Source organism: Muntiacus reevesi, chromosome 2 (assembly GCF_963930625.1).
Source record: "Muntiacus reevesi chromosome 2, mMunRee1.1, whole genome shotgun sequence".
Classification (NCBI taxonomy): domain Eukaryota; kingdom Metazoa; phylum Chordata; class Mammalia; order Artiodactyla; family Cervidae; genus Muntiacus; species Muntiacus reevesi.
Genome location: NC_089250.1, coordinates 24,806,588 through 24,833,572, shown reverse-complemented (window position 1 = coordinate 24,833,572; position 26,985 = coordinate 24,806,588). Strand labels below are relative to the sequence as shown.

At 42.4% G+C, this 26,985-nt stretch overlaps 1 protein-coding gene across 8 annotated transcripts in view; it reads right to left on the bottom strand.

Moving 5' to 3' along the window:
* Positions 1-26,985, bottom strand: part of KIAA1217 (KIAA1217 ortholog) — a 346,126-nt gene that overhangs the window by 107,556 nt on the left and 211,585 nt on the right. For all 8 annotated transcript variants that reach the window (XM_065921090.1, XM_065921092.1, XM_065921091.1 and 5 more), the window contains 2 exons: positions 16,405-16,603; positions 12,001-12,094 (listed from right to left, as the gene is read on the bottom strand). In XM_065921090.1, coding sequence (XP_065777162.1) covers positions 12,001-12,094; positions 16,405-16,603 — 293 coding nt within the window. The remainder of the gene's footprint in view (positions 1-12,000; positions 12,095-16,404; positions 16,604-26,985) is intronic.

The following is a 26,985-nucleotide window of genomic DNA, read 5'->3' as shown; positions in this document are numbered from 1 at the left end:
GTAATTAACTGCAATAAAATTATATTTATAGGATGAGTAATTTTGTTAGATGTTCTTAGTTCTCATTTTGGTCAGGAATTACTCCTGGGATAAACAAGGGAATGTGCTGTAAATCTCAAATGTTTACATGTGCACATCACTGTACTGGTTTTAGCAGAGAAGGCATTAACTGAAAGTGTGTGACAGGAAAAGTGCTGACATAAGCCCCTTTTCCATCCACGTGTTTAAGGAGAATTTCCTCAAAGCACGACGCTGTTTCAGGGAAACACAGAGAGTGTGAAGATGGATGGAATAGGGGTTTGCTCCCACGAAGCGTGGAGTTTAGAAAAGAACTTCAGATGTGTACATCAGTAACTACAGCGCAGACGGGAAAAGGTGAGGGTTCTCAGAGAGGGGAGAGACAGGTGAGGTTCGATGGAATCAGAGAAGGGACAGTGGTTAGTGAGGCCTGGATAAGAGAGGAGTCAGGAAAGGCATGATGAAGATAGTAGCTGTCGAGTTAGGTCTTCAAAGATGGACGGCAGAGAAAGGAGAATCCTTTCACACTGTTGGTGAGACTGCAAATTGGTGTAGTCAGTATGGAAAACAGTATGGAGATTCCTAAAATAACAGAACTACCATATGACCCAGCTATTTCACTTACAGTATTTATCTGAAGAACACAAGAATACTAATTGAAAAGATATTTGTACCCTCATATTCACTGCAACATTATTTACAATAGCCAATATACGGGAACAACCAAAGTGTCCATCAGTGGATGAATGGATGAAGATGTGAAATATATACATGCATATACATGTATACACACAATGGAATACTGCTCAGCCATAAAAAAGAATGAAACCCTGCCACATGCAACAATGTGTATGGACTAGGAGGGTATTACACTAAATAAAATAAGTCAGAGAAAGACAAATACCATATGACCTTACTCATATGTGGAATCTAAACAAACAAAAACACCAAAGTTAATGAACAAAGAAAACAAGAAACGAAGTCATATATACAGAAAAGAGATTGATGGTTACCAGAGGGAAAGTGGGTTCGGGGGAGGGTGGAATGAATGAAGAGGTCAACTGTAGGATAATGGATGGAGACAAGATGTGTGATGGTGACCACTCTGGAGTTTGTATATAGATACCACACACCTGAAACTTATATAATTAAAAAAATGAGTAGCACATGGGTCCTGATGATGAGGACAGTAGTGTGGGGAAGGACAGTAGGGACCACTGGAGGGATGAGGAGGCCAGTTTTGGAGCTGGTCTGTCTGCCTCTGAAACTAGCTCCATCTCTGATGTGCTGTGTGGCATTGAGAAGGTTTCCTGACCTCTCTGATCCACATCTGAAACAGGGTGGGTCATAAGAATTCCTCTCACACTGGGTTGTTCTGAACAAATGAGAGTGATTATGAGCACAATACTTCGCATGGTACCTGGCACAACGTGAGTCTTACGTTATTAGTACCACTGCCATTATGTGAGTGAAGGGAACATAGGGCAGCTGGGTCAATGAAAGAATGAGAGAATGAAAGAAAATTAGCTAGGAGTGGTTTCCTAAACTTCCGTTTCTAAGGGGTTTTCTTGTCTTAGCCCAAATCCCAAGCCCTTCTTTTCAACCAGAGCACTGCCCTGTAGGAAAAAGGGCCTGAACTCTGTGGCAGGCCAACTTCACACAAACATACTAAATAATACATATATTTTTTCTTTCTTTCTTTTCTTTTGTTTGGCCATGCCGGATGGTAAGTGGAATCTTAGTTCCCCAACCAAGGATCGAACCCATGCCCACTGCAGTGGTAGCCTGGAGTCCCAACTACTGGACTGCCAGGGAATTCCCTTCTTTTTTCCAGGTGGGATACCCTTTTAGCCCACCCAGATGAGAACAGAAGGGAGCATGTTCACTATAAAAGAAGGCCAGGGAACAGATGCATAATATACACACACAAGAGAATCAAGAAGTGAAACAAATATTTTAAAAAGATATTTCACGTGTTTTAAAATCATTTCAAAACTTGCAAAACCTGAAGGGAAATGTCAAGGAAGGGAGGCTGTGGGCTAAGTAGAGTCATAACCAGGTTGAAATCCTATGTTTGACATATACCAGCTGTTTGGGCCTGGGAAAGACGTCACTGGCCTCAATTTTATCATCTATGAAAACTGAGTCAGTGTGAAGAGTTGTTGACTCATTTAAATAACATGTAAAGTATTTAACACATTGCCTTCTATGTGGATGCAGAATAGTCTCATATTGAGAAACACAATGGAACAGAATGAATACTACTTATATACCATGACTGATTTCACAAGGAAATTAAGAGTCTACTCAAATCACTACAATTTTGCTCCCCTCCCCAAAAGTCAAATTGGAATGTATGACAGAAAGAAGATGAAAGCTGGAAAACTAAAAATAGAGGCCAGGCACAAAGCCAGCACACACCAACCAACACACACGCCGTGAATGCCTGTACGCTGGCTGTGGGTGGGCCACAAATTTAATTCTAAGCCTTAGAGTAGCAACACAGAGGGAAAATGATCACTTACAAGATTCAAAGTGTCCATATGATAAAAATAAACCAGGAGAAGCACAACTATTTCTGGTGATGAGAACAGAGAGATATTTATACAGTGGGTTCTCATTAATGACAGAAGATGAATAATACACCGTTTGTAGCACCATCATTATAGTACTCAACACATCGGCTTAACAAGCGTTTACACTTGCCACAGATGAGACACTAAGACTGGCTTTTGGAGGCCTACAAAAGAAACATGAACGGGCGTGTGCCTCTGGAGAACTTATATTCTTATGGGATGGGATGCGATGCACAAGCGTCTAAATGACTAAAACACCAGGAGAATGTACAACATGCCCCCCTAAAAGGAAATATTAAATCTGACAGAGAAGGCTTCACAGAGTAGGCAGTCTTTTATTCATCCTCTAAAAGCAAGTTTTGTTTTTAACATTTTTTTATGGATATTTCCACCAACCATAAAAATAAGTAGAGAAAATAACACAATGAGCTCACAGCATCCAGCTCTGACATTTTTCAACATTTTACCAATTTTGTTTCATCAATTTCCACTTTTGGGGTTTGTTTTGCCAGAGCATTTTAAAGCAAGCCCCAGCAGCTGTACCATTTTAGCCTGTAAAATACTTCAGTGGGTCTCATTTTTAAAAACATAACCACCGAGTCATTATTATACCCAACAGAATTACCGGTTATCCGTTAATATCATCTGATTCCTAACACATGTTCAAACTTCCCAAACAGTTTCAAAGATGTCTTTTACATTTGGTTTGTCCCAGTCAGGATCCAAACGTGGTGCACACATGGCTTTTGGGTTGTTAGCGGACAGAAGAGACCTGGAAGAGTGGAAGAGTGCCTCCGCCCACCCTTTTATCATACTTGTCAACGGAACTGAGCTATTGTCCTATAGTATTGTGGGTGGATGGATTTCGCAAGACATCACGGAGGGAGGGAGAGCGCATTGCAGAGACTCGGAGCAGGAACTGAGGTGGCTCAGTTGGGATGGAGGTGATACGATGATCAGCCTCTGATATTCCCCCCGCTTTTTTTTTTGGCTGTGCCATGCCACTTGTAGGGTCTTAGTTCCCTGACCAGGGATCGAAACTGTGACTCCTGCAATGGAAGCATGGAGTTGTAACCACCAGACTGCCAAGGAAATCCCAGCCTGTGCTAGTCTTTTGCACAATGGGAAGTCGGGAAGTGACTTGGGAAATAGCTGCTAGGTTGGAGTAAGAGTTGGGGAGACTGGTTAAAAGCTGTTGCATTACCAACTGAGAGAAAAATAAAGCATGCTGTCATTACAGCATCGCAGCAGCGCTGCTAAGAGCCTGGGGTCTGCAGCCAAGCTGCTCGGATTCAGATCTTAACTCTGCACTCTCTCGCTGTGCGGCCTGGGGCAGACGTCTTCAACAGACTTAAGAACTGTTTTCTGAGCTATAAATACAAGGGCTTATACCAATACCTGCCTCAAAATGGTGTCTTGAGGATTTAAATGAAACTATCCATGAACATGCTTCGTCAAAGGCACAAAAACGTTAGCTACTGTGAGGGTCACGATGCAGGCCAGGGAAGCAGGGTGGTGTGTAAGAGGCCCTGCAGAGTGAGATGGATGGGTTCTGAGGACTGGTGGGATGATTTGAAAAACAGAAGTTGGGTCACTGATAACTCAACTTTTAAAATCTTTTCTTTCCCTCTCATTTAAATACACAGGCACCACACCCATAGACACACCAACAGCAGTCATGCCTTCATTCACACACACAGGAAAACAAGCAGAAAAAGGTTTGTGGTGGAAAGAAAGATCAGGATTTATGTTTTCTTCTTTGACAGGATACACTAGAAACATTGGAAGAATATCCATATGAAGACAACTGCTTGGAAGCTGAACATTGGTCTTATACTCTACAGAAATGGCAGAACTAGGGATAGAGTTTCAAGGGTCATCTACACTGACCTAATGGTTAAATCAGTAGTAACACAAAAATGACAAGTGGAAAGGTACAGATGAAAGAAAAAGAGCAATTAAAACACACACACACACACACACACACACACACTTGTAAAGCCTGGCTAAAGGCCCTGCAGACCATGTAGAGGACAAGAGAAAAAAGAAGAGTTAGTGAAGGAGGCTGGGGTGTGTCTGCATGCATGCAAGGGATTCAGAGATGGCAGTGTAATGGAAACCAAGGTTTCTAAGGAGACCGCCCGTCACTGTCAAATGCAGGGATCAGACAGAAGAGGTCTGGGGGCAGTGACTGATTTTGGCATTTGAAAGTTATTTAAGATGCAGAGCCAATACTGGGGGATGTGTTCTCTATGCAAATATGGAAACTGTCCAACATGCAAGTAAAAATTGAGGACATAGAGAAAGCAGAGAACTGACTGATCGCAGCAAAGAACCTCGGGAAGTAATCTCAAAGCACACACGAAGGTGGAAAAGGGACTTCCCTGTAGTCCATCGGCTAGGACTCCTCCACCCAACTCAGGGGGCCGGGGTAAGAACCCTGGTCAGGGAACTAGATCCCACACGCCGCAACTAAGACCCAATACAGCCAATACATACACGAATAAGAAGAAAGTGGAAAAACCTGAAAACTGCAAAAAAAAAAAACCCACTAGGTTCAGTGAATGGGAAGTCCCTAGTACCCTCTGAGAGGCATGGAATGGAATATCTCATCTTCTGAGTTGTACATGTGTGAATTACAAACTCGTGAGTACATATATAATTTTAGCAAAAGGGCCCATTCCATGTGATGAGCTCAGCCCCTTGGGAACTGAATTATCAAAGCTACTATCTAAAGTGATGAAACAAAAGCCAGGCAATTCATTTAGAGCAGGGTGATTTGCACCCACGTGTAAAGAATCAGGAGATGCTCAGTTCGAGCAGAGAACCACAAGTCTCCCTGGGTAGATTAGCTTCAAAAATGCTCCATTCTGGAAGAAAAGAAAACTCTAAATTGAAAAGATACACGCATCCCATTGTTCATAGCAGCACTATTTACAATAGCCAAGACATGGAAGCAACCTAATTCAGTTCAGTTCAGTTGCTGTTTTGTCTGAAACTTTGCAACCTCATGGATTGTAGCACGCCAGGCTTCCCTGTCCATCACCAACTCCCAAAGCCTACTCAAATTCATGTCCATTGAATCGGTGATGGCATTCAACCATCTCATCATCTGTCATTCCCTTCTCCTCCCACCTTCAATCTTTCCAGCATCAGGGTCTTTTCCAACGAGTTGGTTCTTTGCATCAGGTGGCCAAAGTATTGGAGTTTCAGCTTCAGCATCAGTCCTTCCAATGAATATTCAGGACTGATTTCCTTTAGGATGGACTAGCTGGATCTCCTTGCAGTCCAAGGGACTCTCAAGATTCTTCTCCAACAACACAGTTCAAAAGCATCAATTCTTCGATGCTCAGCTTTCTTTATAGTCCAACTCTCACATCCATACACGACTACTGAAAAAAACCACGGCTTTGACTAGACGGACCTTTTTTGGCAAAGTAATGTCTCTGCTTTTTAATATTATGTCTAGGTTGGTCATAGATTTTCTTTCAAGGAGCAAGCATCTTTTAATTTCATGGCTGCAGTCACCATCTGCAGTGATTTTGGAGCCCCCAAAAATAAAGCCTCTCACTGGTTCCATTGTTTCCCCATCTATCTGCCATGAAGCGATGGGACCAGATGCCATGATCTCAGTTTTCTGAATGTTGAGTTTTAAGCCAACTTTTTCACTCTCCTCTTTCAGTTTCATCAAGAGGCTCTTAAGTTCTTCACTTTCTGCCATAAGGGTGCTGTCATCTGCATATCTGAGGTTATTGATATTTCTCCCGGCAATCTTGATTCTAGCTTGTGCTTCCTCCAGCCCAGTGTTTCTCATGATGTACTCTGCACAGAAGTTAAATAAGCAGGGTGACAATATACAGCCTTGAAGCACTCCTTTCCTGATTTGGAACCAGTCTGTTGTTCCGTGTCCAGTTCTAACTGTTGTTTCTTGACCTGCATACAGATTTCTCAGGAGGTAGGTCAGGTGGCCTGGTATTCCCATCTCTTGAAGAATTTTCCAGTTTGTTGTGATCCACAGAGTCAAAGACTTTGGCATAGTCAGTAAAGTAAAAGTAGATGTTTTTCTGGAACTCTCTTGCTTTTTCAATGATCCAGCGGATGTTGGCAATTTGATCTCTGATCCCTCTGCCTTTTCTAAATCCAGCTTGAACATCTGGAAGTTCAGGGTTCTCGTATTGCTGAAGCCTGGCTTGGAGAATTTTGAGCATTACTTTACTAGCGTGTGAGATGAGTGCAATTGTGCGGTAGTTTGAGCATTCTTTGGCATTGCCTTTCTCTGGGATTGGAATGAAAACTGACCTTTTCCAGTCCTGTGGCCACTGCCGAGTTTTCCAGATTTGCTGGCATATTGAATGAAGCACTTTCACAGCATCATCTTTTAGGATTTGAAATAGCTCAACTGGAATTCCACCAGCTCCACTAGCTTTGTTCGTAGTGATGCTTCCTAAGGCCCACTTGACTTCGCACTCCAGGATGTCTGGCTCTAGGTGAGTGATCACACTATCGTGGTTATGTGGGTCATGAAGATCTTTTTTTGTATAGCTCCTCTATATATTCTTGCCACCTCGTCTTAATATCTTCTGCTTCTGTTAAGTCCATACCATTTCTGTCCTTTATTGTGCTCGTCTTTCCAGGAAATGTTCCCTTGGTATCTCTAATTTTCTTGAAGGGATCACTAGTCTTTCCCATTCCATTTTTTCCTCTATTTCTTTGCATTGATCGATGAGGAAGTCTTTCTTATCTCTCCTCGCTATTCGTTAGAACTCTGCATTCAAATGGGTATGTCTTTCCTTTTCTCCTTTACCTTTAGCTTCTCTTCTTTTCTCAGCTATTTGTAATGTCTCGTCAGACAACCATTTTGCCTTTTTGCATTTATTTTTCTTGGGGAAGGTCTTCATCACTGCCTCCTGTACAATGTCATGAACCTCCATCCATAGTTCTTCAGGCACTCTGTCTATCAGATCTAATCCCTTGAATCTATTTGTCACTTCACACTGTATAATCATAAGGGATTTGATTTAGGTCATACCTGAATGGTCTAGTGGTTTTCCCTACTTTCTTCAATTTAAGTCTGAATTTGGCAATAAGGAGTTCATGATCTGAGTCACAATCAGCTCCTAGTCTTGTTTTTGCTGACTGTATAGAGCTTCTCCATCTGAGGCTGCAAAGAATATAATCAATATGATTTTGGTATTGACCATCTGGTGATGTCCATGTGTAGAGTTGTCTCTTGTGTTGTTGGAAGAGGGTGTTTGCAACCTAAGTGCCCATTAATACATGACTGGCTTAAGAAGATGAAGGGGTTTTCAGGTGGCATTAGTGGTAAAAAACCCCCTTGCCAATGCAGGAGATGTAAGAGATGTGCGTTCGACGCCTGGGTCGGGACGATCCCCGGGAGGAGGGCATAGCAATCCACTCCAGTACTGTTGCCTAGAGAATCCCAAGGACCGAGGAGCCTGGCAGTCTGTGATTCATAGGGTCACAAAGAGTTGGACACGACTGAAGCAACTCAACACACAGCATATATAAGTGTGTATGTATGTGTGTATATATACACATAAATATATATACACACACACCATGAAACACTACTCAGCCATGAAAAGAATGAAATATTCTCATTTGTAGCAACATGGATGGACCTGGAGAATATTATACTTAGTGAAGTCAAGAGAAAGACAAATATTATATGATAGTACTGATATGTGGAATCTAAAAATAGCACAAGTGAATCTATATACAAAACAGAAACAGACCACAGACACAGGAAAAACAAAATATGTATGGTTACCAAGGGGAGAGAGAGAGGGACAAATTAGGAGTGTGGGATTAATAGATACAAACTATTATACATAAAATAGATATTCAATAAGGATTTATGCTGTGTAGCACAGAGAACTATATTCATTATATATTTTTTTTATATAATGAGATATTTGTTGTTAGTCACTCAGTCATGTCCAACTCTTTGTGACTCATGGACTATAGTCCATCAGACTCCTCTGTCCATGGGATTTTTCCAGGCAATAATACTGAAGTGGGTTGCCATTTCCTTCTCCAGGGGATCTTTCCGACCCAGGGATCGAACCCAGGTGTCCCACATTGCAGGCAGGCTCTTTACCGTCTAAGCCACCAGGGAAGCCCCATATTCAATATCTTATGATAGCCTACAATGGAATATAATCTGAAAGAATAACTGAATCACTTTCTGTACATCTGAAATTCACAATATTGTATGTCAACTATCCCTCAATTAAAAAGATAAATCAATTTTAAATATGCTCGGCTAGATGCTCAATGAAAAATACAGCGCATGTCTTTCCCACTAAGCATCTATTCCACATACGCTCTGAGGTGCATGACCTTGGTCCCACCAATGTTTTCCGAGTCATGCATACATATTGGTAACAAGTGGGTAGCTGAGGACTAGCTCAGGCTGCTGGGAGACTGGCAGATGGACCAACAACCTCAGGTGCGGGACTGCGTTAACCAGCTCAGGTGAGCAGTTATCACCGAATTCCTCCCCTCGGCTTAGTCTACAGCCGTTGATCCTTGCTCTCTTCTGGATTTCTCTTCTTTACCACGAGCAGTGGGCTTGTGCAGCTGTGTTCCTGGCAGGGTTCAACAAAGCTTCCTTTCCTCTGATGGCAAGGCATCCACCTTCATCAGGAAGGAGAAAGAATTCCAACCCCAAGCGCCAAAAGGTGAGGCTGAAGGGATTCCAGGTGTTTTAGCTCCTGGAATTCATGAATAGGGGCCAAGTTGCAAACTGCAGACATGACACCAAGTTAGGTTTTGTTTTGTGTGAGTGATCAAGTGTGGTTTACTCCAGAAATATAAGAATATTTTTTAAGTGTTAATTTTTTAAAATGGTTTTTCATTAATACCAGTTTATGACTCACCAAATTATGATATTGACAAATGAAAGAATATTGTTATATTTACCTATCAGATAATTATTCCATGAGCTATACATTTTAAAAATCAATTTTGACACAACAGAGAAAACTGAAAATTTTCCTGTACAGAATTTTCTTTAGTCCACTGGATGAGAACCAGCTTGCTGAACTGTGTCCACCCCTTCTTTGCCGAGTTGGTTTTAAAACTACGCTCTCTGTCTCATTTCTAAGTTGTCTTTACTGAAACCTGAACGCTTTTTCTGTGGGTTGGATGGTGAACATTTGTTTCTTCTCCTCTGGGGAGAACAGTTTGACTCTCTCCCAGAGAACAGCACTGTCTAAAGTAGGCTGTGGGCAACTTGGAAAGTGACCACAAGGGTCTCGTCTAAAAGTAAAAATAGAGAAACACCACTGAAACCCAGAGTCAAAGTTCTGAATCCTAGCAGGCTCTGTCCAGATGGTTAATATTTGATTTTCTCCATGCTTTACTGCTGGTCCTTATGGAGGTTCCACATCTGCTTAAGAGTTAAAAACAGGTGTCCTCCCCAGCCATAAACAAGATTTTCAGAGGTAATTCTAGGGCCCCTGTGTGGGCTCCGTGTAACAAAAACACAACTTCGAACACTATGAAACTCTAGTCTGAAGGCTAGACATATCAAAAAATAAGAATCTCCAAGGAGCAAAGACTCTTAAGAATGTTGCTTTAGCAAGAGATGAATGAGGTCATGAAAAGCAAAGAGAAGCATCGTATTCGGCTCATACTTCGTGATGAGCATGACTCCATCTGTCTTCACGTGGAGCTGGTTTACATGGAAAGTGTAACTGACTAAAAATAAAGTTCCAAATCCAAGCTTTTCTGCAGTAGCAGCTCAGCCTCCCCTTCAAATCACATGTCATTTCTGACATAAAAAAAGCAGCCGTGAAGAACAAGAGGCCTCTTTCTCCAAAAGTGTGTGGGCTCCGATCCTACAACGTCATCACTCAGCTTGCAGTCCAGAGCCACGTGGAAATTTCTCCCAGCACTCTCTATTGCACCTCCTGACCTCTTGGTCCTCAACTCACAGATCCTGTGTGGTGGGCAGAACAAAGACGTCTCCATCCAAGTCTCCAGAACCTGTGACTACATGGGAAAGGGGATGAAGGTGCCCAATCAGCTGAGCCTAACATAGGAGATTATTCTGGAGAACTGGACCCAATGTAATCACAAGTGTCCCTAACAGTGGAAGAGAGAGGGTTGGAGGTGTGATGAGGGAAGCCACGTCAGAAAGATGCTACTTGCATGTGTTTAAAGATGGAGGAAGAAGGCTGCAAGCCAAGGAACGGGAGTGGTCGCCAGGAGCTGGGAAAAACGGGAGTTTCTGGAAAGGAATGCCAATGATCCCTTAATTTTATTAGTTCACTGAAGTTATGTGGGACTTCTGACTTCTAGAACTGTAAGACAGTAAATCTGTGTCATTTTAAGCCAGTGAATATGTAATAATTTGGTACACCAGCAAAACACAACTAATACTCACTGTCAGGAAGCAGAGTCCTTCAAGAACCCTCCTGCAGTTCTAGGACAGGCAGTGCCTGGGTTTCTTTGGCAGTAAAACCTAATCATTAATTTTTTTTTTTTTCTAGTTAAACTCCAGCATCCAGTGCTAATCCTCAGAAAGGATGATAGAAAATGTCAAGGCATGTTCTAAATTTGGGGGTGGGGGATGGGGTGGGGAGGTGGAGGTGCATCTGGAGAAGCCAATCTTTTTTTCCTGCTCATTTTTACTGCAGAGGAAGGTAGCATTAGCATTATTGTTAGAAACGCAATCCCATTCAAATGGACTTGCATTAGTGTGATTTTACAATCTGCCTTTTCAGGTTCCCTGTGCTTTATTCTTCAAAACATGCCTGTATGCTCTGAATATTTGGATAATCTTCTACGATGCTCTAAATCTAGAGAATTTTAGCTCACAAGACATGCAGAGTTTTGTACTTTGCCCTCAACACCATGCAGGTGACATTTGATAATATTTAACACTATTTGCAGTTGTAACAGCAAACAGTCCTGAATTAGAAAGTGAAGAATTTATTCAATAATTAGAATTCTGGGACTTGGAATAGCTGATAGAAAGATATTAATAGATTCTACATGCAGTTGTGCACAGGTTTTGCTGTCATTGGTATGTCAGTTTTGCTTGAAATGGAGGGGAAAAAATAGCAAGAGAGCCTCTGGGTAAAATAATTTATTACCTTTCACGTACAGATCTTCAGGACCCCTTTGGAGTGAGGACATAACTAAATTCCATGCTTAGAGATGAAATAGGATGTGTCAAGCCCCGTCTCAACCCTCTTACTCCAAATAATGAGGGAATCTGACTTCTCTACCAAGAAACAATGCCATTACACAAGAAGAGCAGTTAAGAACCCCTCATATCTGGTGTTTCAGTGTGATCACACCAGGACCACATGCCAGAGGAGGGATGATAGTTCGACCCATAGAATTAAAGTAAAAACAGAACAGGAACACTCACCCTCATGTCTCCATTCACAGTTTTCGGTGTGTGGTTGAATGCGTGGGCAGGATCCTTGTTGTACACTTTGAGAAGGGATCTGTCCTGAATGTTCCTGGAATCAAAAACATCAATAACTATGGCAGATGAAAGGAGCCTTATTGTGGCCATTTCCTTCTCCTCTACTCATAAGAATCAGGTAAAAGATATCTATAGACAGTCCAGCCGCTGTATGCAATCAACCAGACAAAAAGTTCTTTTACCGTAAAAATAGGCAAAGATAAATAAGGCAAAGGAAAAAAATGACTTCAGCTTTTCTTTCCTTTTTTTCCCCCTATTCCTCACGAAAGTATTACTCTTTCTCCGTAGCTCTCCACCCATAAATATCGGGTAACATAAACCTTCTTTCAAGATTCAGAGCAAGGAAAGTTAACACTTCATGAAACAATAAAGTTCCCATATTTACAAGCTGTTCAAAGGGATTTGGTTAATATTTAAATATTTAATTGTTTACTTTGCCCAGACACCTGGTTTTCTGCTTATCTCATGAATGGATGCAAATGAAAAATGCTTTTTTCCTCCGAACACCTATAGCCAGGGAAAGAAAAGGTATTTGCAGTCCAGAAAAAAAGTACCATAAAGATCAAAACTAGTATCTTTATGATCTTTTTTTCTCTTTCCATAATGGATTTTTAAAAGATACTGTTCCTCATACAAGTTGGATTCCAGAAAAAGCAGTGGGTAAATTCTTCCGCTGGTTTGTCTCTCCCTTGGAATCCAACTCTAGGGTCAATCAGACTGCAGCAAAGGACAGAACCACATTTCGCTAACAGCCTACCTTAAAATTATTTAAGAGCTTATGAATATCTACGACGTCCTTCGCCCTCCATCTTTAGTTTTCATCAGCAGAAGAGGCCCCCCCGGGCATGTTCAGCCCCGTCTACACTGCGATGCCTGCCAGGACTGGCACGGTGAGCTTAGGGAATCTGGTGCAGGAAGACACATTCCTTTCCTCCAGGTGCAGCCACACGTATTGTGGGCCGATTGCAATCACTGGGATGATTGGCTTGTGTTTTTGTTTTCAATGAACTGGAGGATCCTTGGACTAGTCTTGCTTCCTTCCATCAAGTATCTGTCAGTGTTTGCTTTTAAGCGGTGACTAGCCCCAGCTTGTACCATCGCTCCATATTTCAAGCAGCTCATTAGAAGTCTGCTTAAGGGGAGGAGTGTGGTCCTTGTTACTAGAAGAGACTCAGTGACTAGGAAGGGAAGAGTTAGCAGAAGGAAAGGGTGTGGGGATTCATTGCAGGAACTCACCCTGTGGACGGGGGGTCAAATTCCCAAGTGACGATGTGAAGAAACTGAAAACCTTACTTAAGCCGTGAGGAAAAAAAATTCATGTGGTTCTGAAGGTATTTAAAACACAGGAGGTTGGTTTATGATTAATTTAGAAACATGTTCATCCAAGATGAACCAACAGAAAAGGCCCAGCTTGCGTTTGCCATGGCAACATTTACAACACAGAATTTCAACCTCAACTCTCGGTAGCATTTCCCCAAGGAAAATATGGACAACTCAACACCATGATGAAAGCTCCAAATGTTTAACAAATATACCCTCACTTCAAAAATACTGGCCATGAATGAAATTTGTCTCTGGGTTTAGGATATTAAAGTCTGTGTCTTCAGGTAAAATCTACAGGCTACATTTTTTTTTCCCCTTGCTGGGAGAGGGAGCAGGCAAGGGTCTATTTAATGCTGATGGTGGAAGTTTATTCTACCATTCAAATAAAATATACTTGAGGGATTTTATGCAAAAAAAGCAAAGAATAATAATTCTTTGAAAGAACATACATGTTATCATCTTGCCTAAATAGTATATTCATCACCAAATAAAGACATTTAAATATTTTTAGGTCCACTTAAATATTTTTAGATCCATTTTCATATGTAAATCAAAACTCTGAAAAGTAAAATTATAGACAAATTTATAAACCAATGACGCTCCCCTTACACATTTTCAATGAGACTTTTTAAAAATCAGGCTATCAGTACCACAGCCTAAGAATCAACCAGAGCATCACTTTTGCAGATAGAAACAAACTGAAACTATTAACATTTAATGCGATCACTTCTTTCAAGTGCTGCTTTGTTTCATCAACTGAATTTGCATCAAGAAGGACCATTTCAGTTTGGAAGTTTTGGGGGACCTTTTCCTCTTCGTATTCCCTCCCATTTCTCTTTTTGTGACTATATCACAGTACCCCCAAAGAATGTGCAAAGAAAGTCTTAGTAGTCATACTTTGAGGCTTGGGAAAGAAACTCATGTCTAGGAAATCATGACTTGTACTATAAAAATTCTTGCATGAGCTGCAAGACAGTGGGATCCAACTGTTTACAATAATTTCATCAGCCTTGAACTCCACAATCAAAAGTGGCTTTGCGTAGTTTCATGTGTACTTATTATTACCCTTCCCCTCAATTTCTCGAACTGCAAAAATTCAATAAGATGGTTTTAAAGCAGCACATCCATGTTAAAAAAAAAAAAAAAACTACATGAGATTATCTTATTGCAAGTATCAGTTCAGTTCAGTCACTCGACTCTTTGTGACCCCATGAACTGCAGAACGCCAGGCTTCCCTGTCCATCATCAACTCCCAGAGCTTACTCCAACTCATGTCCATCAAGTCAGTGATGCCATCCAACCATCTCACCCTCTGTAATCCCCTTCTCCTCCTTCCTTCAATCTTTCCCAGCATCAGGGTCTTTTCCAATGATCATTTCTTCACACCAGGTGGGAAAAGTATTGGAACTTCAGTATACTGGAATATATACTGCAAATATACTCTCTAAATATTGCGTGATTACGCCATGGTTAAGTACATGCTTTGTACATTAAGGATATTTTTTGATGACAGCTTGATCAATAATTTATGTCAAAAAACAAACATGAATTTCCTGATACTCATGAATATTTAAACATATTTTAAAAAACAGAAAGGTTGGGCAACAGACCTAACACCTATACCTTAGGGGCATGTGTCAAACATTGAAAGCTCTAAATTACTCATACACCTTTGTACAAGCCTAAATATGTCATTTCTGATCACTGTTAGAAATTTATATGCACTAGAGGCATATTTTTAAAAAGTAGTTCTTATTAATTCCATGATGAAGAAACAGGACAGTCTGCTATCCCCACAAGGAAGGGACCCAGAGAAACCAACTTGGGGCCCAGATGAGTTGAGAGGAGAACATTCTGAGGGAATAAACAATTTCTGATCAAGAATGTGGACAGTTAGGTTTGGGACTGGGCTTAGACATTAACCGGCTGCATGATCTTGAATAAGTCTTAACTCTTAAGCATCTGAGTTTCTGGTCCCATCAAATGAAAGGGCTGGATGAATCACTCAATCTTTTTCTCAGCTCTAAAATGTTTAACAGCTATACTAGCAACAGCTCATTTGGGTTGATTTCAGTCCTGTTTCTCAGGCTTGTTTGGCAAGAAGGGTTCAGATGGTCCCTTCTTTTCATGACACAACATTATTGGCATTGATAAAGAGCTTCCCTTTCTGTGCCACTGGTCACAGTAGGAATCCCTTTAGCCTCCTTTTAAAGTACATCTTATCATATCAGGAGCGGACTTCCTGGTGGCTCAGATGGTAAAGAATCTGCCTGCACTGCAAGAGACCCAGGTTTGATCCCTGGGTTTGGGAAGATCCCCTGGAGAAGAGAAAGGCTACCCATTCCAACGTTCTTGCTTGGAAAATTCCATGGACAGAGGAGCCTGGTGGTCCAGAGTCCATGGAGTCACAAAGAGCTGGACATGACTGACAGACTAACACTTTCACCTTTCACTATTATACTAGTAGCTCTGGAGAAAGCCCACATGGAAAGTGGGATCCTTTAGCAAAGGCCAACTATTTAAAAAACAAAAAAAGAAGGCTTCTTGGACTCCTTTCTTGTGGACAATAGCATTGCGTCCACTGCTTTTATTCTAACTCATTCATGTAAATTATGGCCCAGTGGGATCATTACCTAAAATGTCCACAGCCTCCGTCTATGAGAATGAGAGCCCTTGAAAAGGAGTTGGTTAAGTTCCACCTGTAGGTATAACCTTCTACTCATATGATCTTCCTGGGCCATCGCTTCCCTAACTCTTACAATAAACAATGGACTGGCTCAATTTTTCCATTTTTTTCAGATGTAACCTGCAAACATCTGTGTGAGAGAAGTCTGTCCTCACCTCTGTAAACCAAACTTTGTCAATGAATTCTAGAAAACCAGATAGTGGATTCACACCTGGATAAGGTAAACCTGCTCATTAAGACAACAGCCATGCTGTCTTCACTGGGACACAGAGAGATGGGGACTTGGTACCAATGGTTAGTGGAAGATGGTGGACACATGTGACGTCACCGCTTACCTGACATCATTTAGTTCGTAATAGACATTTCTGCTTTCATCCTTGATGTAAATGGCGACACTGGGCGACTCCAGCATTTTCATGGTGAGCTGCTGTGGGAAGGCACTTACGAAGAGGGCACGGATTGTGTCTGCACTTGTAATTTCGTTCGGCATCCTGAGCTGCTTGGTTTCATCTCCGTACTGGAGATAAAGAACTCCTGCACACGAGATGGACACAGTTATCAGTCACAGCTCAAGGCTCACACGACCCACAGCACAAGCTAAGCCCCCTCCGTCCTACAGCAGGCAGGAATGTTCCAGGTGCGCTTGCAAAAAAACCATGTCACAAGAGACGTAACCTTGGAATTTTCAAGAAGCGCACTCTCTGGTTATGATGTAAATATCTTATTCTTTAGAGTCAAGGCAGGTGTTACAGAAGCTCATTTTTAACTATTTTAAAAACCAAAGGACAAGAAGCTAACCCTTGGTGGCCTAAAGCAAAACACAGTATTTAACTCCCTTGAAGGGTATATTTAGGAATCTGACCCCATTGGGTGAATTTTTTTCCCCAAGTCTTTAATGAGGGACACAATCATGATAGCAACATGCAAGTGACATAAAGTCTTTTTCTTTTAAGATTTGTTTTGAAGTGGATCTATTTTAAAGTCTCTATTGAATTTGTTACAATATTACTTCTGTTTTAAGTGTTGGTTTTTTGTCCTCCAGGCATGTGGGATCTTAGCTTCCAGACCATGGATCAAACCCACACCCCCTGCATCAAAAAGTTAAGTCTTAACCACTGGACCACCAGGGGAATCCCTAGATTAAGTCCTTATAGTCCATCCAGAAATGTGCTGTAAGTGGCAATGCTACAATATTTCTGGGGCTTTACTACATATTGAATGTTTCTACCAAAAGAAAATATCTACATGAGTTTGGTGTCCTAATGTGTCAGAAAGAAAATGGAAAAATATCAGTTATACCAACACAAGCACAGGATGATAGCATCTTAGAGTTCCAGGGGGCATGTGGCTCCTGTGAACCATGCCTCCCAGCCATCGTGCCCCTGTGGAGCGCAGTCCCCTCCTCCTGGAGTCTAGGCTTGGCCACAGGACTCGTTTTGGTAAATGAGACGCTAGCAAGTATGATGCAAAATGGAGGCTCGACACATGCTTGCACATGAGAGCTTGTCTTGTCTTCTTGTTGAGCGTGCCTGTCTTGTCTGCATCCTCACAGAACCAAACTTCTGTGGACTCTAACTGAGCCACGCTGGGAGGCCACATGAAGAAAAAAGTGGGAGCCCTGACTGATGCCCCCCACCAGGCACCATTCTCCAGCTAGGACCACCGGCCAGTTATGTGGGTGCGCCACATTGAGGGGGGAACCCTTGGCCCCAGGACAGCCCTGCCAGAACAGAAACAAGACCCTCCCTGGAAACCCTGCCCAAATGGCAGAATCACAAGCAAATACATAACTGTGGTTGTTCTCGGTCACTATGTTTACGGTCACTTGTTATTCAAAGACAGGTGACTTGAGGCAGGGGATGGAAGATCTCGATGCAGAATCTGAATCCCACTTCCTGTGAGAATCTCCCGAGGCCCTCTACCAGTACCACTGGAGCAGTCGTTGGCAGGACAGACTCAAAAGAAAAAAGACTATGACTTGTGGTTAAATACAACAGCTCATGCAACTGATTTATTTCTATCTCCTTCTGGCATACCATTCAGACGATGATGAAGAATTAAAAAAGCATAAATCAAAGAATTAAGGGGATGAGAGAGGAACCAATAGCAGACCATAGAAAGCTGACACCTAGGTCTTCAGGCGCAGAACTCTGCGTAATTGCAGGGCTGGAGAAGCTCAGGAAATGAGGCACTAGATCCTCCTGAAGGTAGGAATGCAGAGTGCCTGGAAAGCATGAGGGCTGACTGCATTTTTTTAATGGTGCAGCACGCTTTCCCTGGGTGGCTTCCCTGGTGGCTCAGCGGTAAAGAATCCTCCTGCCAATGCAAGAGATGTGGGTTCAATCCCTGAGTCAGGAAGATACCCTGGAGAAGGAAATGTCAACCCACTCCAGTATTCTTGCCTGGGAAATTCCATGGACAGAAGAGCCTGGCGGGCTATAGTCCATGGGGTTGCAAAGAATCGGACACGACTTTGTGAGTATACAACAATAGTAACAAGTTTCCCCATCTCCTTTGCATCCCATTCAGCCAAGCAACTCCACAAATCCACAGCAGAACCTCAAAGAAGAGGAGCCAGTGGACTGGATTCTGGCTCACTAGACATAAGGGAAGGTGTGTGAGGTCCCCTCTGTCAGAGTTCTGGCAAAGGGCTGACATCTCTGTTAGGAAACTGGAGGAAGCCCTGGAGGAAAGCTGACTGTCTTCTGAGAGGACACCAACAGAGTTTTGAGCAAGCTAAGATTCTGATTCTGTCTGGTCACCCCATCATGAAGCAGCCCAGGCCACACACAAGAGCTTCCAGTGAGTACGACCATGCTTTGCTTATACATGAACAGACCAGCAAGTATTACCAGGCATTTCATAAAGCCTCTTTCATGTTAGAAACAAACAGAAACCAGAAACTCAGAAGCAATGAGACAGTCTGAGAAAGGGGGAACATTTGGAGAGCAACAGCGAGCTCTGGGAACCATGAGAACAGAAAGGACAAATTCAGTGGCGAAGACAAAGTTGACGAAATCTCAAAAAGGGCACCAAAACAGACTAAGGAGTGGGAAAAGGGTGAGAACCAATAAAAAAAGAGAGAATTACCTCAGAGCCTCTCAATTTCTCATAATGGGAACTGGGGTAAGGAGGTCAGAAAAAACCGAGCAGTTTCACAAAGGTATTAAAAGAATTTTTTTTGTCTCCCCAAACCGAAGATATGAGGTTGGAGACTGAACAGGTTCAGGAGGGAGGGACTTCCCAGGTAGTCCTGTGGTTAAGACTCGGAGCTTCTGATAAAGAGGGGCCGTGGGTTCGATTCCCAGTCAAGGAACTAAGATCCTGCATGCTGCAGGGCGTGAACAAAAAAAAAAAAAAAAGGTTCGTGAAATGCTAAAGACACTCAGAATTGGCACTGAGACATTCCAGATGGCAGGGGAGAAACAGAGGTTCCTACAAGTTCCCAGAGGGTGGGGAGGAAAGTCACAAAGGAAGAAGCGGGAGTTAGAAGGGCATTCGCTTTCTCAGCAGCAGCCCAGAAACCAAAGACAATGGAGAAATGGTCTCGAAAATCCGGGAGAAATATTTTCTATCTAGGTCTATATTTAACAAACCATCAATCAGGTCTTTCATTCAAGTCAGCTTCCCAGCCATGCTTTCCCTCACCACCTTCTCCAAAATTTCAGCACCCTTTCTGCCTCATATTTCATACCCCAACTCCTGCTTCATTTCTGCTCCTGAGAGTTTTTCACTATTTACTCTAACCTGTATGTTCACAATTACTAGTGTTTATTGTCAAAAATGGAAGCTTCATTGGGCTGGGGTTTTTTTTGTTGTTGTTAATTTTTGGCTGTGCTGGGTCTTCATTGCTGTGCCTGAGGTTTCTCTGGTTGAGGCAAGTGGGGGCTACAGTCTAGTTAAGGTAGGTAGGCTTCTCGTTGCGGTGGCTTCTCTAGTTTTGGAGTACGGGCTCCGAGCACATGGGCTTCAGTAATTGAGGCACATGAGCTTAGTTGTTCCCTGGCACATGGGATCTTCCCAGACCAGGAATGGAACCTGGGTACCTGGCATTGGCAGGTGGATTCTTCTCCACTGTACTAGCAGGGAAGTGCAGGAATTTTTTTTTTTTTAATAAAATAGAAGTTTCATGAGACTAGGTATTTTTTAAAAAATAATTCCTCTGGTCTCCTTTTTATTTGTTTGTTTACTTATTGGCCATTCTGCACAACTTACAAGATCCTAGCTCCCTGACCAGGGATTGAACCTGCATCCTTGGCAATGAAAGTGCAGAATCCCAACCACTGGACCACCAGGGAAGTCCCACCAGGGCTTTTTTTTAAACTGCATTTTTAAAAACAGGTTTGGGGTTTTTTTTTGGTCAAGCTGGGCAGCATGTGGATGTTAGTTCCCCAACCAGGGATCGAACCTGGGCCCCCTGCATTGGAAGCACAGAGCCTTAACCAGTGGGCCACCTGGGAAGTCCCAGGGATTCTTTCTAAGATGTTTTTTGTTGTTGTTGTTTGCCTTGGTATCCTTTGACTTGTTATACTACTTGTGATGTAGTAGGTTCTTAACATGTGTTTGTTGAATGAATGAATGGTTTATTAATATAGGTCATCCAAAAGGAATGTTCATTTTGGGATCTATTTGGGCTGTAAGAGCTTTTGCTACATGATGTAGGAATCTCGTTCCTGATTTGGACACAAACAAGACCCACATTCTGAAGTGTCCATCTCCTTGATCACAGTAGTCCTTTCATACAAGCATAAGCAGCTCCCTCTCTCTTCTCAATCGCTGTTTCGATCCTCAGCTTCTTCAAGGAGTGAGTTTTCCAGAACTTCCACACTGCTACACATTTTACAGAGTACGGAAAAAACCCTTTCAAGCCTGTCTGACCATAGATTGTGCAACGTTTCTGCCCCAAACAGGAGATGCGGTGACTCTCCATGTGATTGCTAATGTCATATCCGAAGGCCAGAACCACGTTTGAGGTCTGGACCGCAACCATGCCTGGGCGGGGCCCCTGTTCAAGGACCACTCGTGGCCTTCCTACAGTCAGATATCACGGCCTCATTCCCCCCAGAAGGGCCTGGTTTTCATTCCCACATCTGCATTCTGTACGTGTGTGTGCTTGAAATAGAATTTGCAGGCTGCTCTGAGGGAAGAAAAAAAAAAAATTGGGCCTGAACTATGGTTACCTCAGGGTCTGGCTAGTGCGGCTGCCAGCTGGGTACACAAGTCCAGTTACAGATCATGAAAATCCGGAGAAGATGGAACAGATGCCTTTATGAACAGAGGAGAGCAGTCTTTTCACACTTGGTTCAGCCTGCCTTCTCAGTTCACGAAAGGTATTTAGAAACGCTTAAACTCAGAAGGAACTCTCTTAATCTATGGTGGCATTTTGTTGGCACGGTGGTGGGATTCAGCATGCCCTGGCATTCTGCCCTCGCTCTGAGTGCGGGCTGGCTGCTACAGATTTAGAGGAAGTCTGAAGGACTTTGGATGAGAAGTTCCCTTTTTATGAAGAAGGAAAGAGGACCAGGGAAATACATTTATTTATAGGATGTCTGCTCTGTGGCAGAAACGGTACCCGTGTAATTTCACAGAATCAGCATCTCTGAAGAGATTGGTGTGATGCCCCCACTTCACAGAAAGGGAGAAGGAAGGTCCAGGTAGCTCGCCTCAAGTTACAGGCAGTAAAATGGCTTAACTAACTCATATATCCCATTTGGTCAAGCCACAAAAGCCACAATCTCTCCCTGAAAGCACACAGCCTCTGAAATTTTGCATTAAGCTACATCCATCTCCTCCAACTGTGCTCTTTGGACCATCATAGCTGTCCTCACACTTTTAGCCCGACCATCTGTTGGAAGATGTGGAAGCAAGATGGGGGCAGCTTGGAAAAAAGATTCCTGTCTTGAAATCAACCAAAGTAAATGATGACACGTGGTTAGAATTAATCCACGTGCTAGGGGGAGCGGAGGAAGGCCCAGAGCCCTGAAAGCAGGAGTGCTGAAAGGAACCCCACAGTATCTGCGGACCTTCTGAGAAACCTCAAGTGTTCTTCCATCTCAATGGCTCTGCAAAGGGAAAGTCCATTTGTCACCAACAGCTTTTGGTGACATGTTGTAAAAAATGAAATGCACTTGGCAGGTCATGTGGTATCACACATTGCTATAATCTTCTGAATCTCAGAATCCGTTCCAGAGTTTGGGATAGCTTCTAAAATGTTCTTTATCTTCATATAGGATGTAAGGGTTTGACTGTGTGACCTCACTATGAACTGAATATTTGTGTTCCTCCAAAATGCATGTTAAAACCTTAATTCTTACTGTAGTGGTATGTGGAGGTGGGGCCTCTGGGAGGTGATTAGGTTATGAGGCTGCCCCCCCCTCATGGGAATAGCACCCCGTCATGGGAATAGCACCCTTAGAAGAAGAGACATGGGAGAGCTGCTTTTCTATCTCTGCTCTCCGGTTTGTGGGGATACAGTGAGATGCTAGCAATCTGCAAACCAGGAAGTGGGTCCTCCCCAGGCACGGACCCTGAACTTTCCAGTCTCTGCAACAGTGGAAAATACATTGTTGTTTAAGATCCTTTGTCTTCGGTAATTTGTCACAGCACCCCGAATCAACTAAAACAGACCTCAACCTCCTCTTCTTGCCCATTAACCCCAAATCATGCTACATTCCTAGGGCATCACAGTTGTGTTGGAAATTCTGCCGCTTTGTGACTTTATCAAGCACGCCCACTCTCCACACTGGGCCATCCGCTTGGAGGACTTTCTCACCACTTCTTTGCTTGGCACACACTCTACCTCTGAGCCACTTTCCCAAACACTCCTCCAACACTTTTCCATTAACTATTTAAGAATGTTTCTCAAATACATCTTACTGAAATTGCAAGCATGGCTTTTAATTCTGCATTACAATTAGCTGTACTCATCAGAGGGTAATATATAGTAAAATATTAGGTGTATAGTAGCTGCTCAAACATCTTTTAGTTGAAATGAATTGAATTCTCCCTGTAATGTGGCCAACTTAATCTGATGTGTGCCTGCCTTCTGGAATGCCTTCTACAATTTCCCCTAAAGAGCATTTTTCACAGCCAGATGATGGTGACAATTCCAAATGACCTAAATTCCTCAGTTTCTCCAAATTCAATTTAAGACTAAGCAAATCAATACGTGCACTGTAACTATGGCAAATGGTTAATGCCTTAAAAATAAACAGAGCTGTTAAGAGTACTTTCTGATGGAAAACTAAGAGTTCTCAGTTTAATAAGAAAAAATATGATTCTTAAAATAAAGATAGCCTCATGAAATTAGCAAAAAATTTTTTTATTTTGGCTACTTTGGGTCTTAGCTGCATCAAATGGGATCTTTGCTGCAGGCAGCCTCTCTAGCTGCTGCGCTTGGGCTTAGCTGCCCTGACGCATGTGGGATCTTAGTTCTCCGACCAGGTTTCAAACCTGTGTCTCCTGCATTGCAAGGAGGATACTTAACCACTGGGCCACCAGGGAAGTCCCAGCAAAGGTTTTCACAATACAGTAAATAGTGCCGACAGGAGATGAGAAAGCGAGTTTTCTCACATACCAATGTTGGGAAAGTAAGTTGATGCTACTTCTCCAAAGAGCTATTTGTCAGTATGCATCAAGAGCCCCCCAAATATACATATAGTCTGAGCCACTTCTACACATTATGCACAAAGAGGTATTTACCAGGATGCTTAATAACGCACCATTTATAAGAATAACAGGGGGCGGGGAGGGGGGAGTGGATTCCAACATTAGAGGATTCGGGATTCACTCAATAAGTCAATTCATCTACTAAACATCCACTCACTGGAACACTGCTGCTGCTAAGTCACTTCAGTTGTGTCCGATTCTGTGCGACCCCATAGACGGCAGCCCACCAGGCTCCCCCGTCCCTGGGATTCTCCAGGCAAGTACACTGGAGTGGGTTGCCATTTCCTTCTCCAATGCATGAAAGTGAAAAATCAAAGTGAAATCGCTCAGTCGTGTCCGACTCTTAGTGACCCCATGGACTGCAGCCTACCAGGCTCCTCCGTCTATGGGATTTTCCAGGCAAGAGTACTGGAGTGGGGTGCCATTGCCTTCTCCACACTGTAACACTACACTGTTATTAAAAGGAATTCTAAACGAAAATGGCAATGAGAAATAAAGTTGTATTTTGTTAAGTGGCAAAGTATATTATGAAACAGAAAGGAACCAGATTTTTAAAAAATCAATTAATCACCTTAATGGCAGTGATGGACCCAAGTCTTGTAGGGCCTGAAGCTTATGACAATTTTGACTCCTTAAGAATAAGACTACAAAGTTAAAAACAAAAAATTCACTATGAAAGTAAATTATTGATTTATAGGGGTCTGAACCTTGATTTCCCCAGGTTCATAGGTAAGTCTACCTATTTGATGAATGTCCAGAGAGGTTGTCTTCAAGTGGTTAAGTTCATGGGTGATGTCCTCTTCATCAAGATTTTCTATATTTTTTACATTTTCTCAATTAGTATGCTTTGATTTGATCATCTTAAAAAGTAACTACCACAGATCTAAAGAGACTGGCCAATCAGGGTTCCTACTCAGTTAATTGGGTAATTTTTCAAGACAGAAGAGACGGGCCATAGGAGGGGAACATATTAAACTTTCAGTGGAGCTGGCAGAATGTAAATTGGTATCTGAAATAGGGCAGACATTGGTATTTAAAATAAGCGAAAGATTCCAGGGTGGTTAATATCGTGGCATATCCTGAAGAGACTGAAGTTAAGAGTCCTCTGATTTAAAAACAGAAGTGCAGGGGACTTCCCTGGCGGTACAGTGGTTAAGGCTCCATGCTTGCACTGCAGGAGGCATGGGTTCTATCCCTGGTTGGGGAATAAGATCCCACATGCTTCAAAGTGTGGCCAAAAACTTAAAAAAAAAAAAAAAAAATCAGTTATCAAGGAAAAAAAAAAGGAAATAAAAAGAACAACAAGAAGTGTAATGCACTGAAATGCAGCTTGGAAGGACCTGCAGAAATGACTTCATTCATTCAAGAGACCAGCCCCTATCCTGTGCCGGCGCCATGCCAGGACTGGGGGGTACGCTGGTAAACCACGGGCCACACCCTGTGTTCTAACCCACACAGCGGTTCCATAAAAGGACCCTGTTATTTAGACCTTAACAATTCAGATCTGACACCAGCTGACATTTTGTTTCAGACACAGTAGCAATTTGAAGACCAGGCCGCATATGTTCCTTGAAAAAGGCTAGCATGCCCCCTGATGCCGGAAACGTTTCACATCCTGAGAGGACTCAGGCTGCCACACCTCTTCCTAGGGAAGAGCTTTTCAAGTAGGGGACAAAGCAAGATGGCAAACACTGTCTTACAAAGAAGAGAAGGATAACAGGAAACTTATTCTCCACGTTAAGTCTGGATGCTCCTGTTTTTCTGGAATAACTTTGCTCTTAGATTTTACTTTGATTTAGGTAAAGACCAAATCTTTGCTGCGGTATCTTAGGTGGATGACATCTATCAGATATTTTCTTATGTCTTTCAGACATGTGATATTTAAAGCCAAGGCTCCATTAAGTCTTTTAACTGATTTATCTTCTACTAGTTATAACTAGGCAACTATGGGAGACCCTCTGGAGAGTCTTAATGAGGGACTGAAAAATTGCTACAGCAATTTTAAGAGAAATTCTAATTTAGATTGTGCTTTACAGTCATGGGGCTTCCCTTGTGGCTCAGCTGGTAAAGAATCCGCCTGCAATGCAGGAGACCTGGGTTTGATCCCTGGGTTGGGAAGATCCCCTGGAAAAGGGAAAGGCTATCCACTCTAGTATTGTGGCCTGGAGAATTCCATGAACTGAATAGTCTATGAGGTTGCAAAGAGTCAGACACAACTGAGCGACTTTCACTTACAGAGTCATAATTGTGAAGCTTTCACTTACAGAGTCATAATTGTGGAGCAATCCATGTATAAAAGTTAAATATTGTAGGGAACTCCCTGGTGGTCCAGTGGTTAAGAATCCACCTTCCAGGGCAGGGGACCAGGGTTTGATCCCTGTTCTTGGGCTTTCCTGGTGGCTCAGAGGTTAAAGCGTCTGCCTGCAATGCAGGAGACCCGGGTTCAATCCCTAAGTCGGGAAGATCCCCTGGAGAAGGAAATGGCAACCCACTCCAGTATTCTTGCCTGGAGAATCCCATGGAGGGAGGACCCTGGTAAGCTACAGTCCATGGGGTCACAAAGAGTCGGACACGACTGAGCGACTTTACTCAGTCACTGGGAACCAAGATCCAGAAACGAAGCCCATATTCCGCAACTAGACTACACACCACGTCTAGGGAGAAGCTGCAGACCTCAAATCAAAGATCCCGAGGCAGCCAGGATAATACATACACATATACTGTATGTACTGTATATGTATGTATACATACATACAGTATATGTACATATACAGTATATGTATAAAAGTACAATAATCAGGGCCCCAGAAAAAAATTAATTGGCCTTTTAGGGATATGAAAAGTGCAACTTCACAGAATTGCCAAAGAACATTTACAAAGTATTAGAAAGATTTCGCTACAGATCAAATGTATATACCCATCCCTACTAGGAGATTTAAACATTGTGCATGGTTCTCAATCATACTGATTAGCAGATTTAAACCCAGAGATTATGGACATTAGTGAGAAAACATCTGAGTTAATTGGAAATCTATTTTCTTCTACGTTAAAGTACTAGTGTTTTACATAATAATAACCAGTCATTATCTTGGATGAATGAATATATCTTTAGAAAACTTTTCAGTATGAAATGATAGTTTTATAGAAGTTACATGTAGATTTATGAATTTTATTATTCATAATTTATTTTCTACTACTATGTGAAAATTAGCCTACTTGAAAAGATACCACCTGTCTGGTCCCCGAGT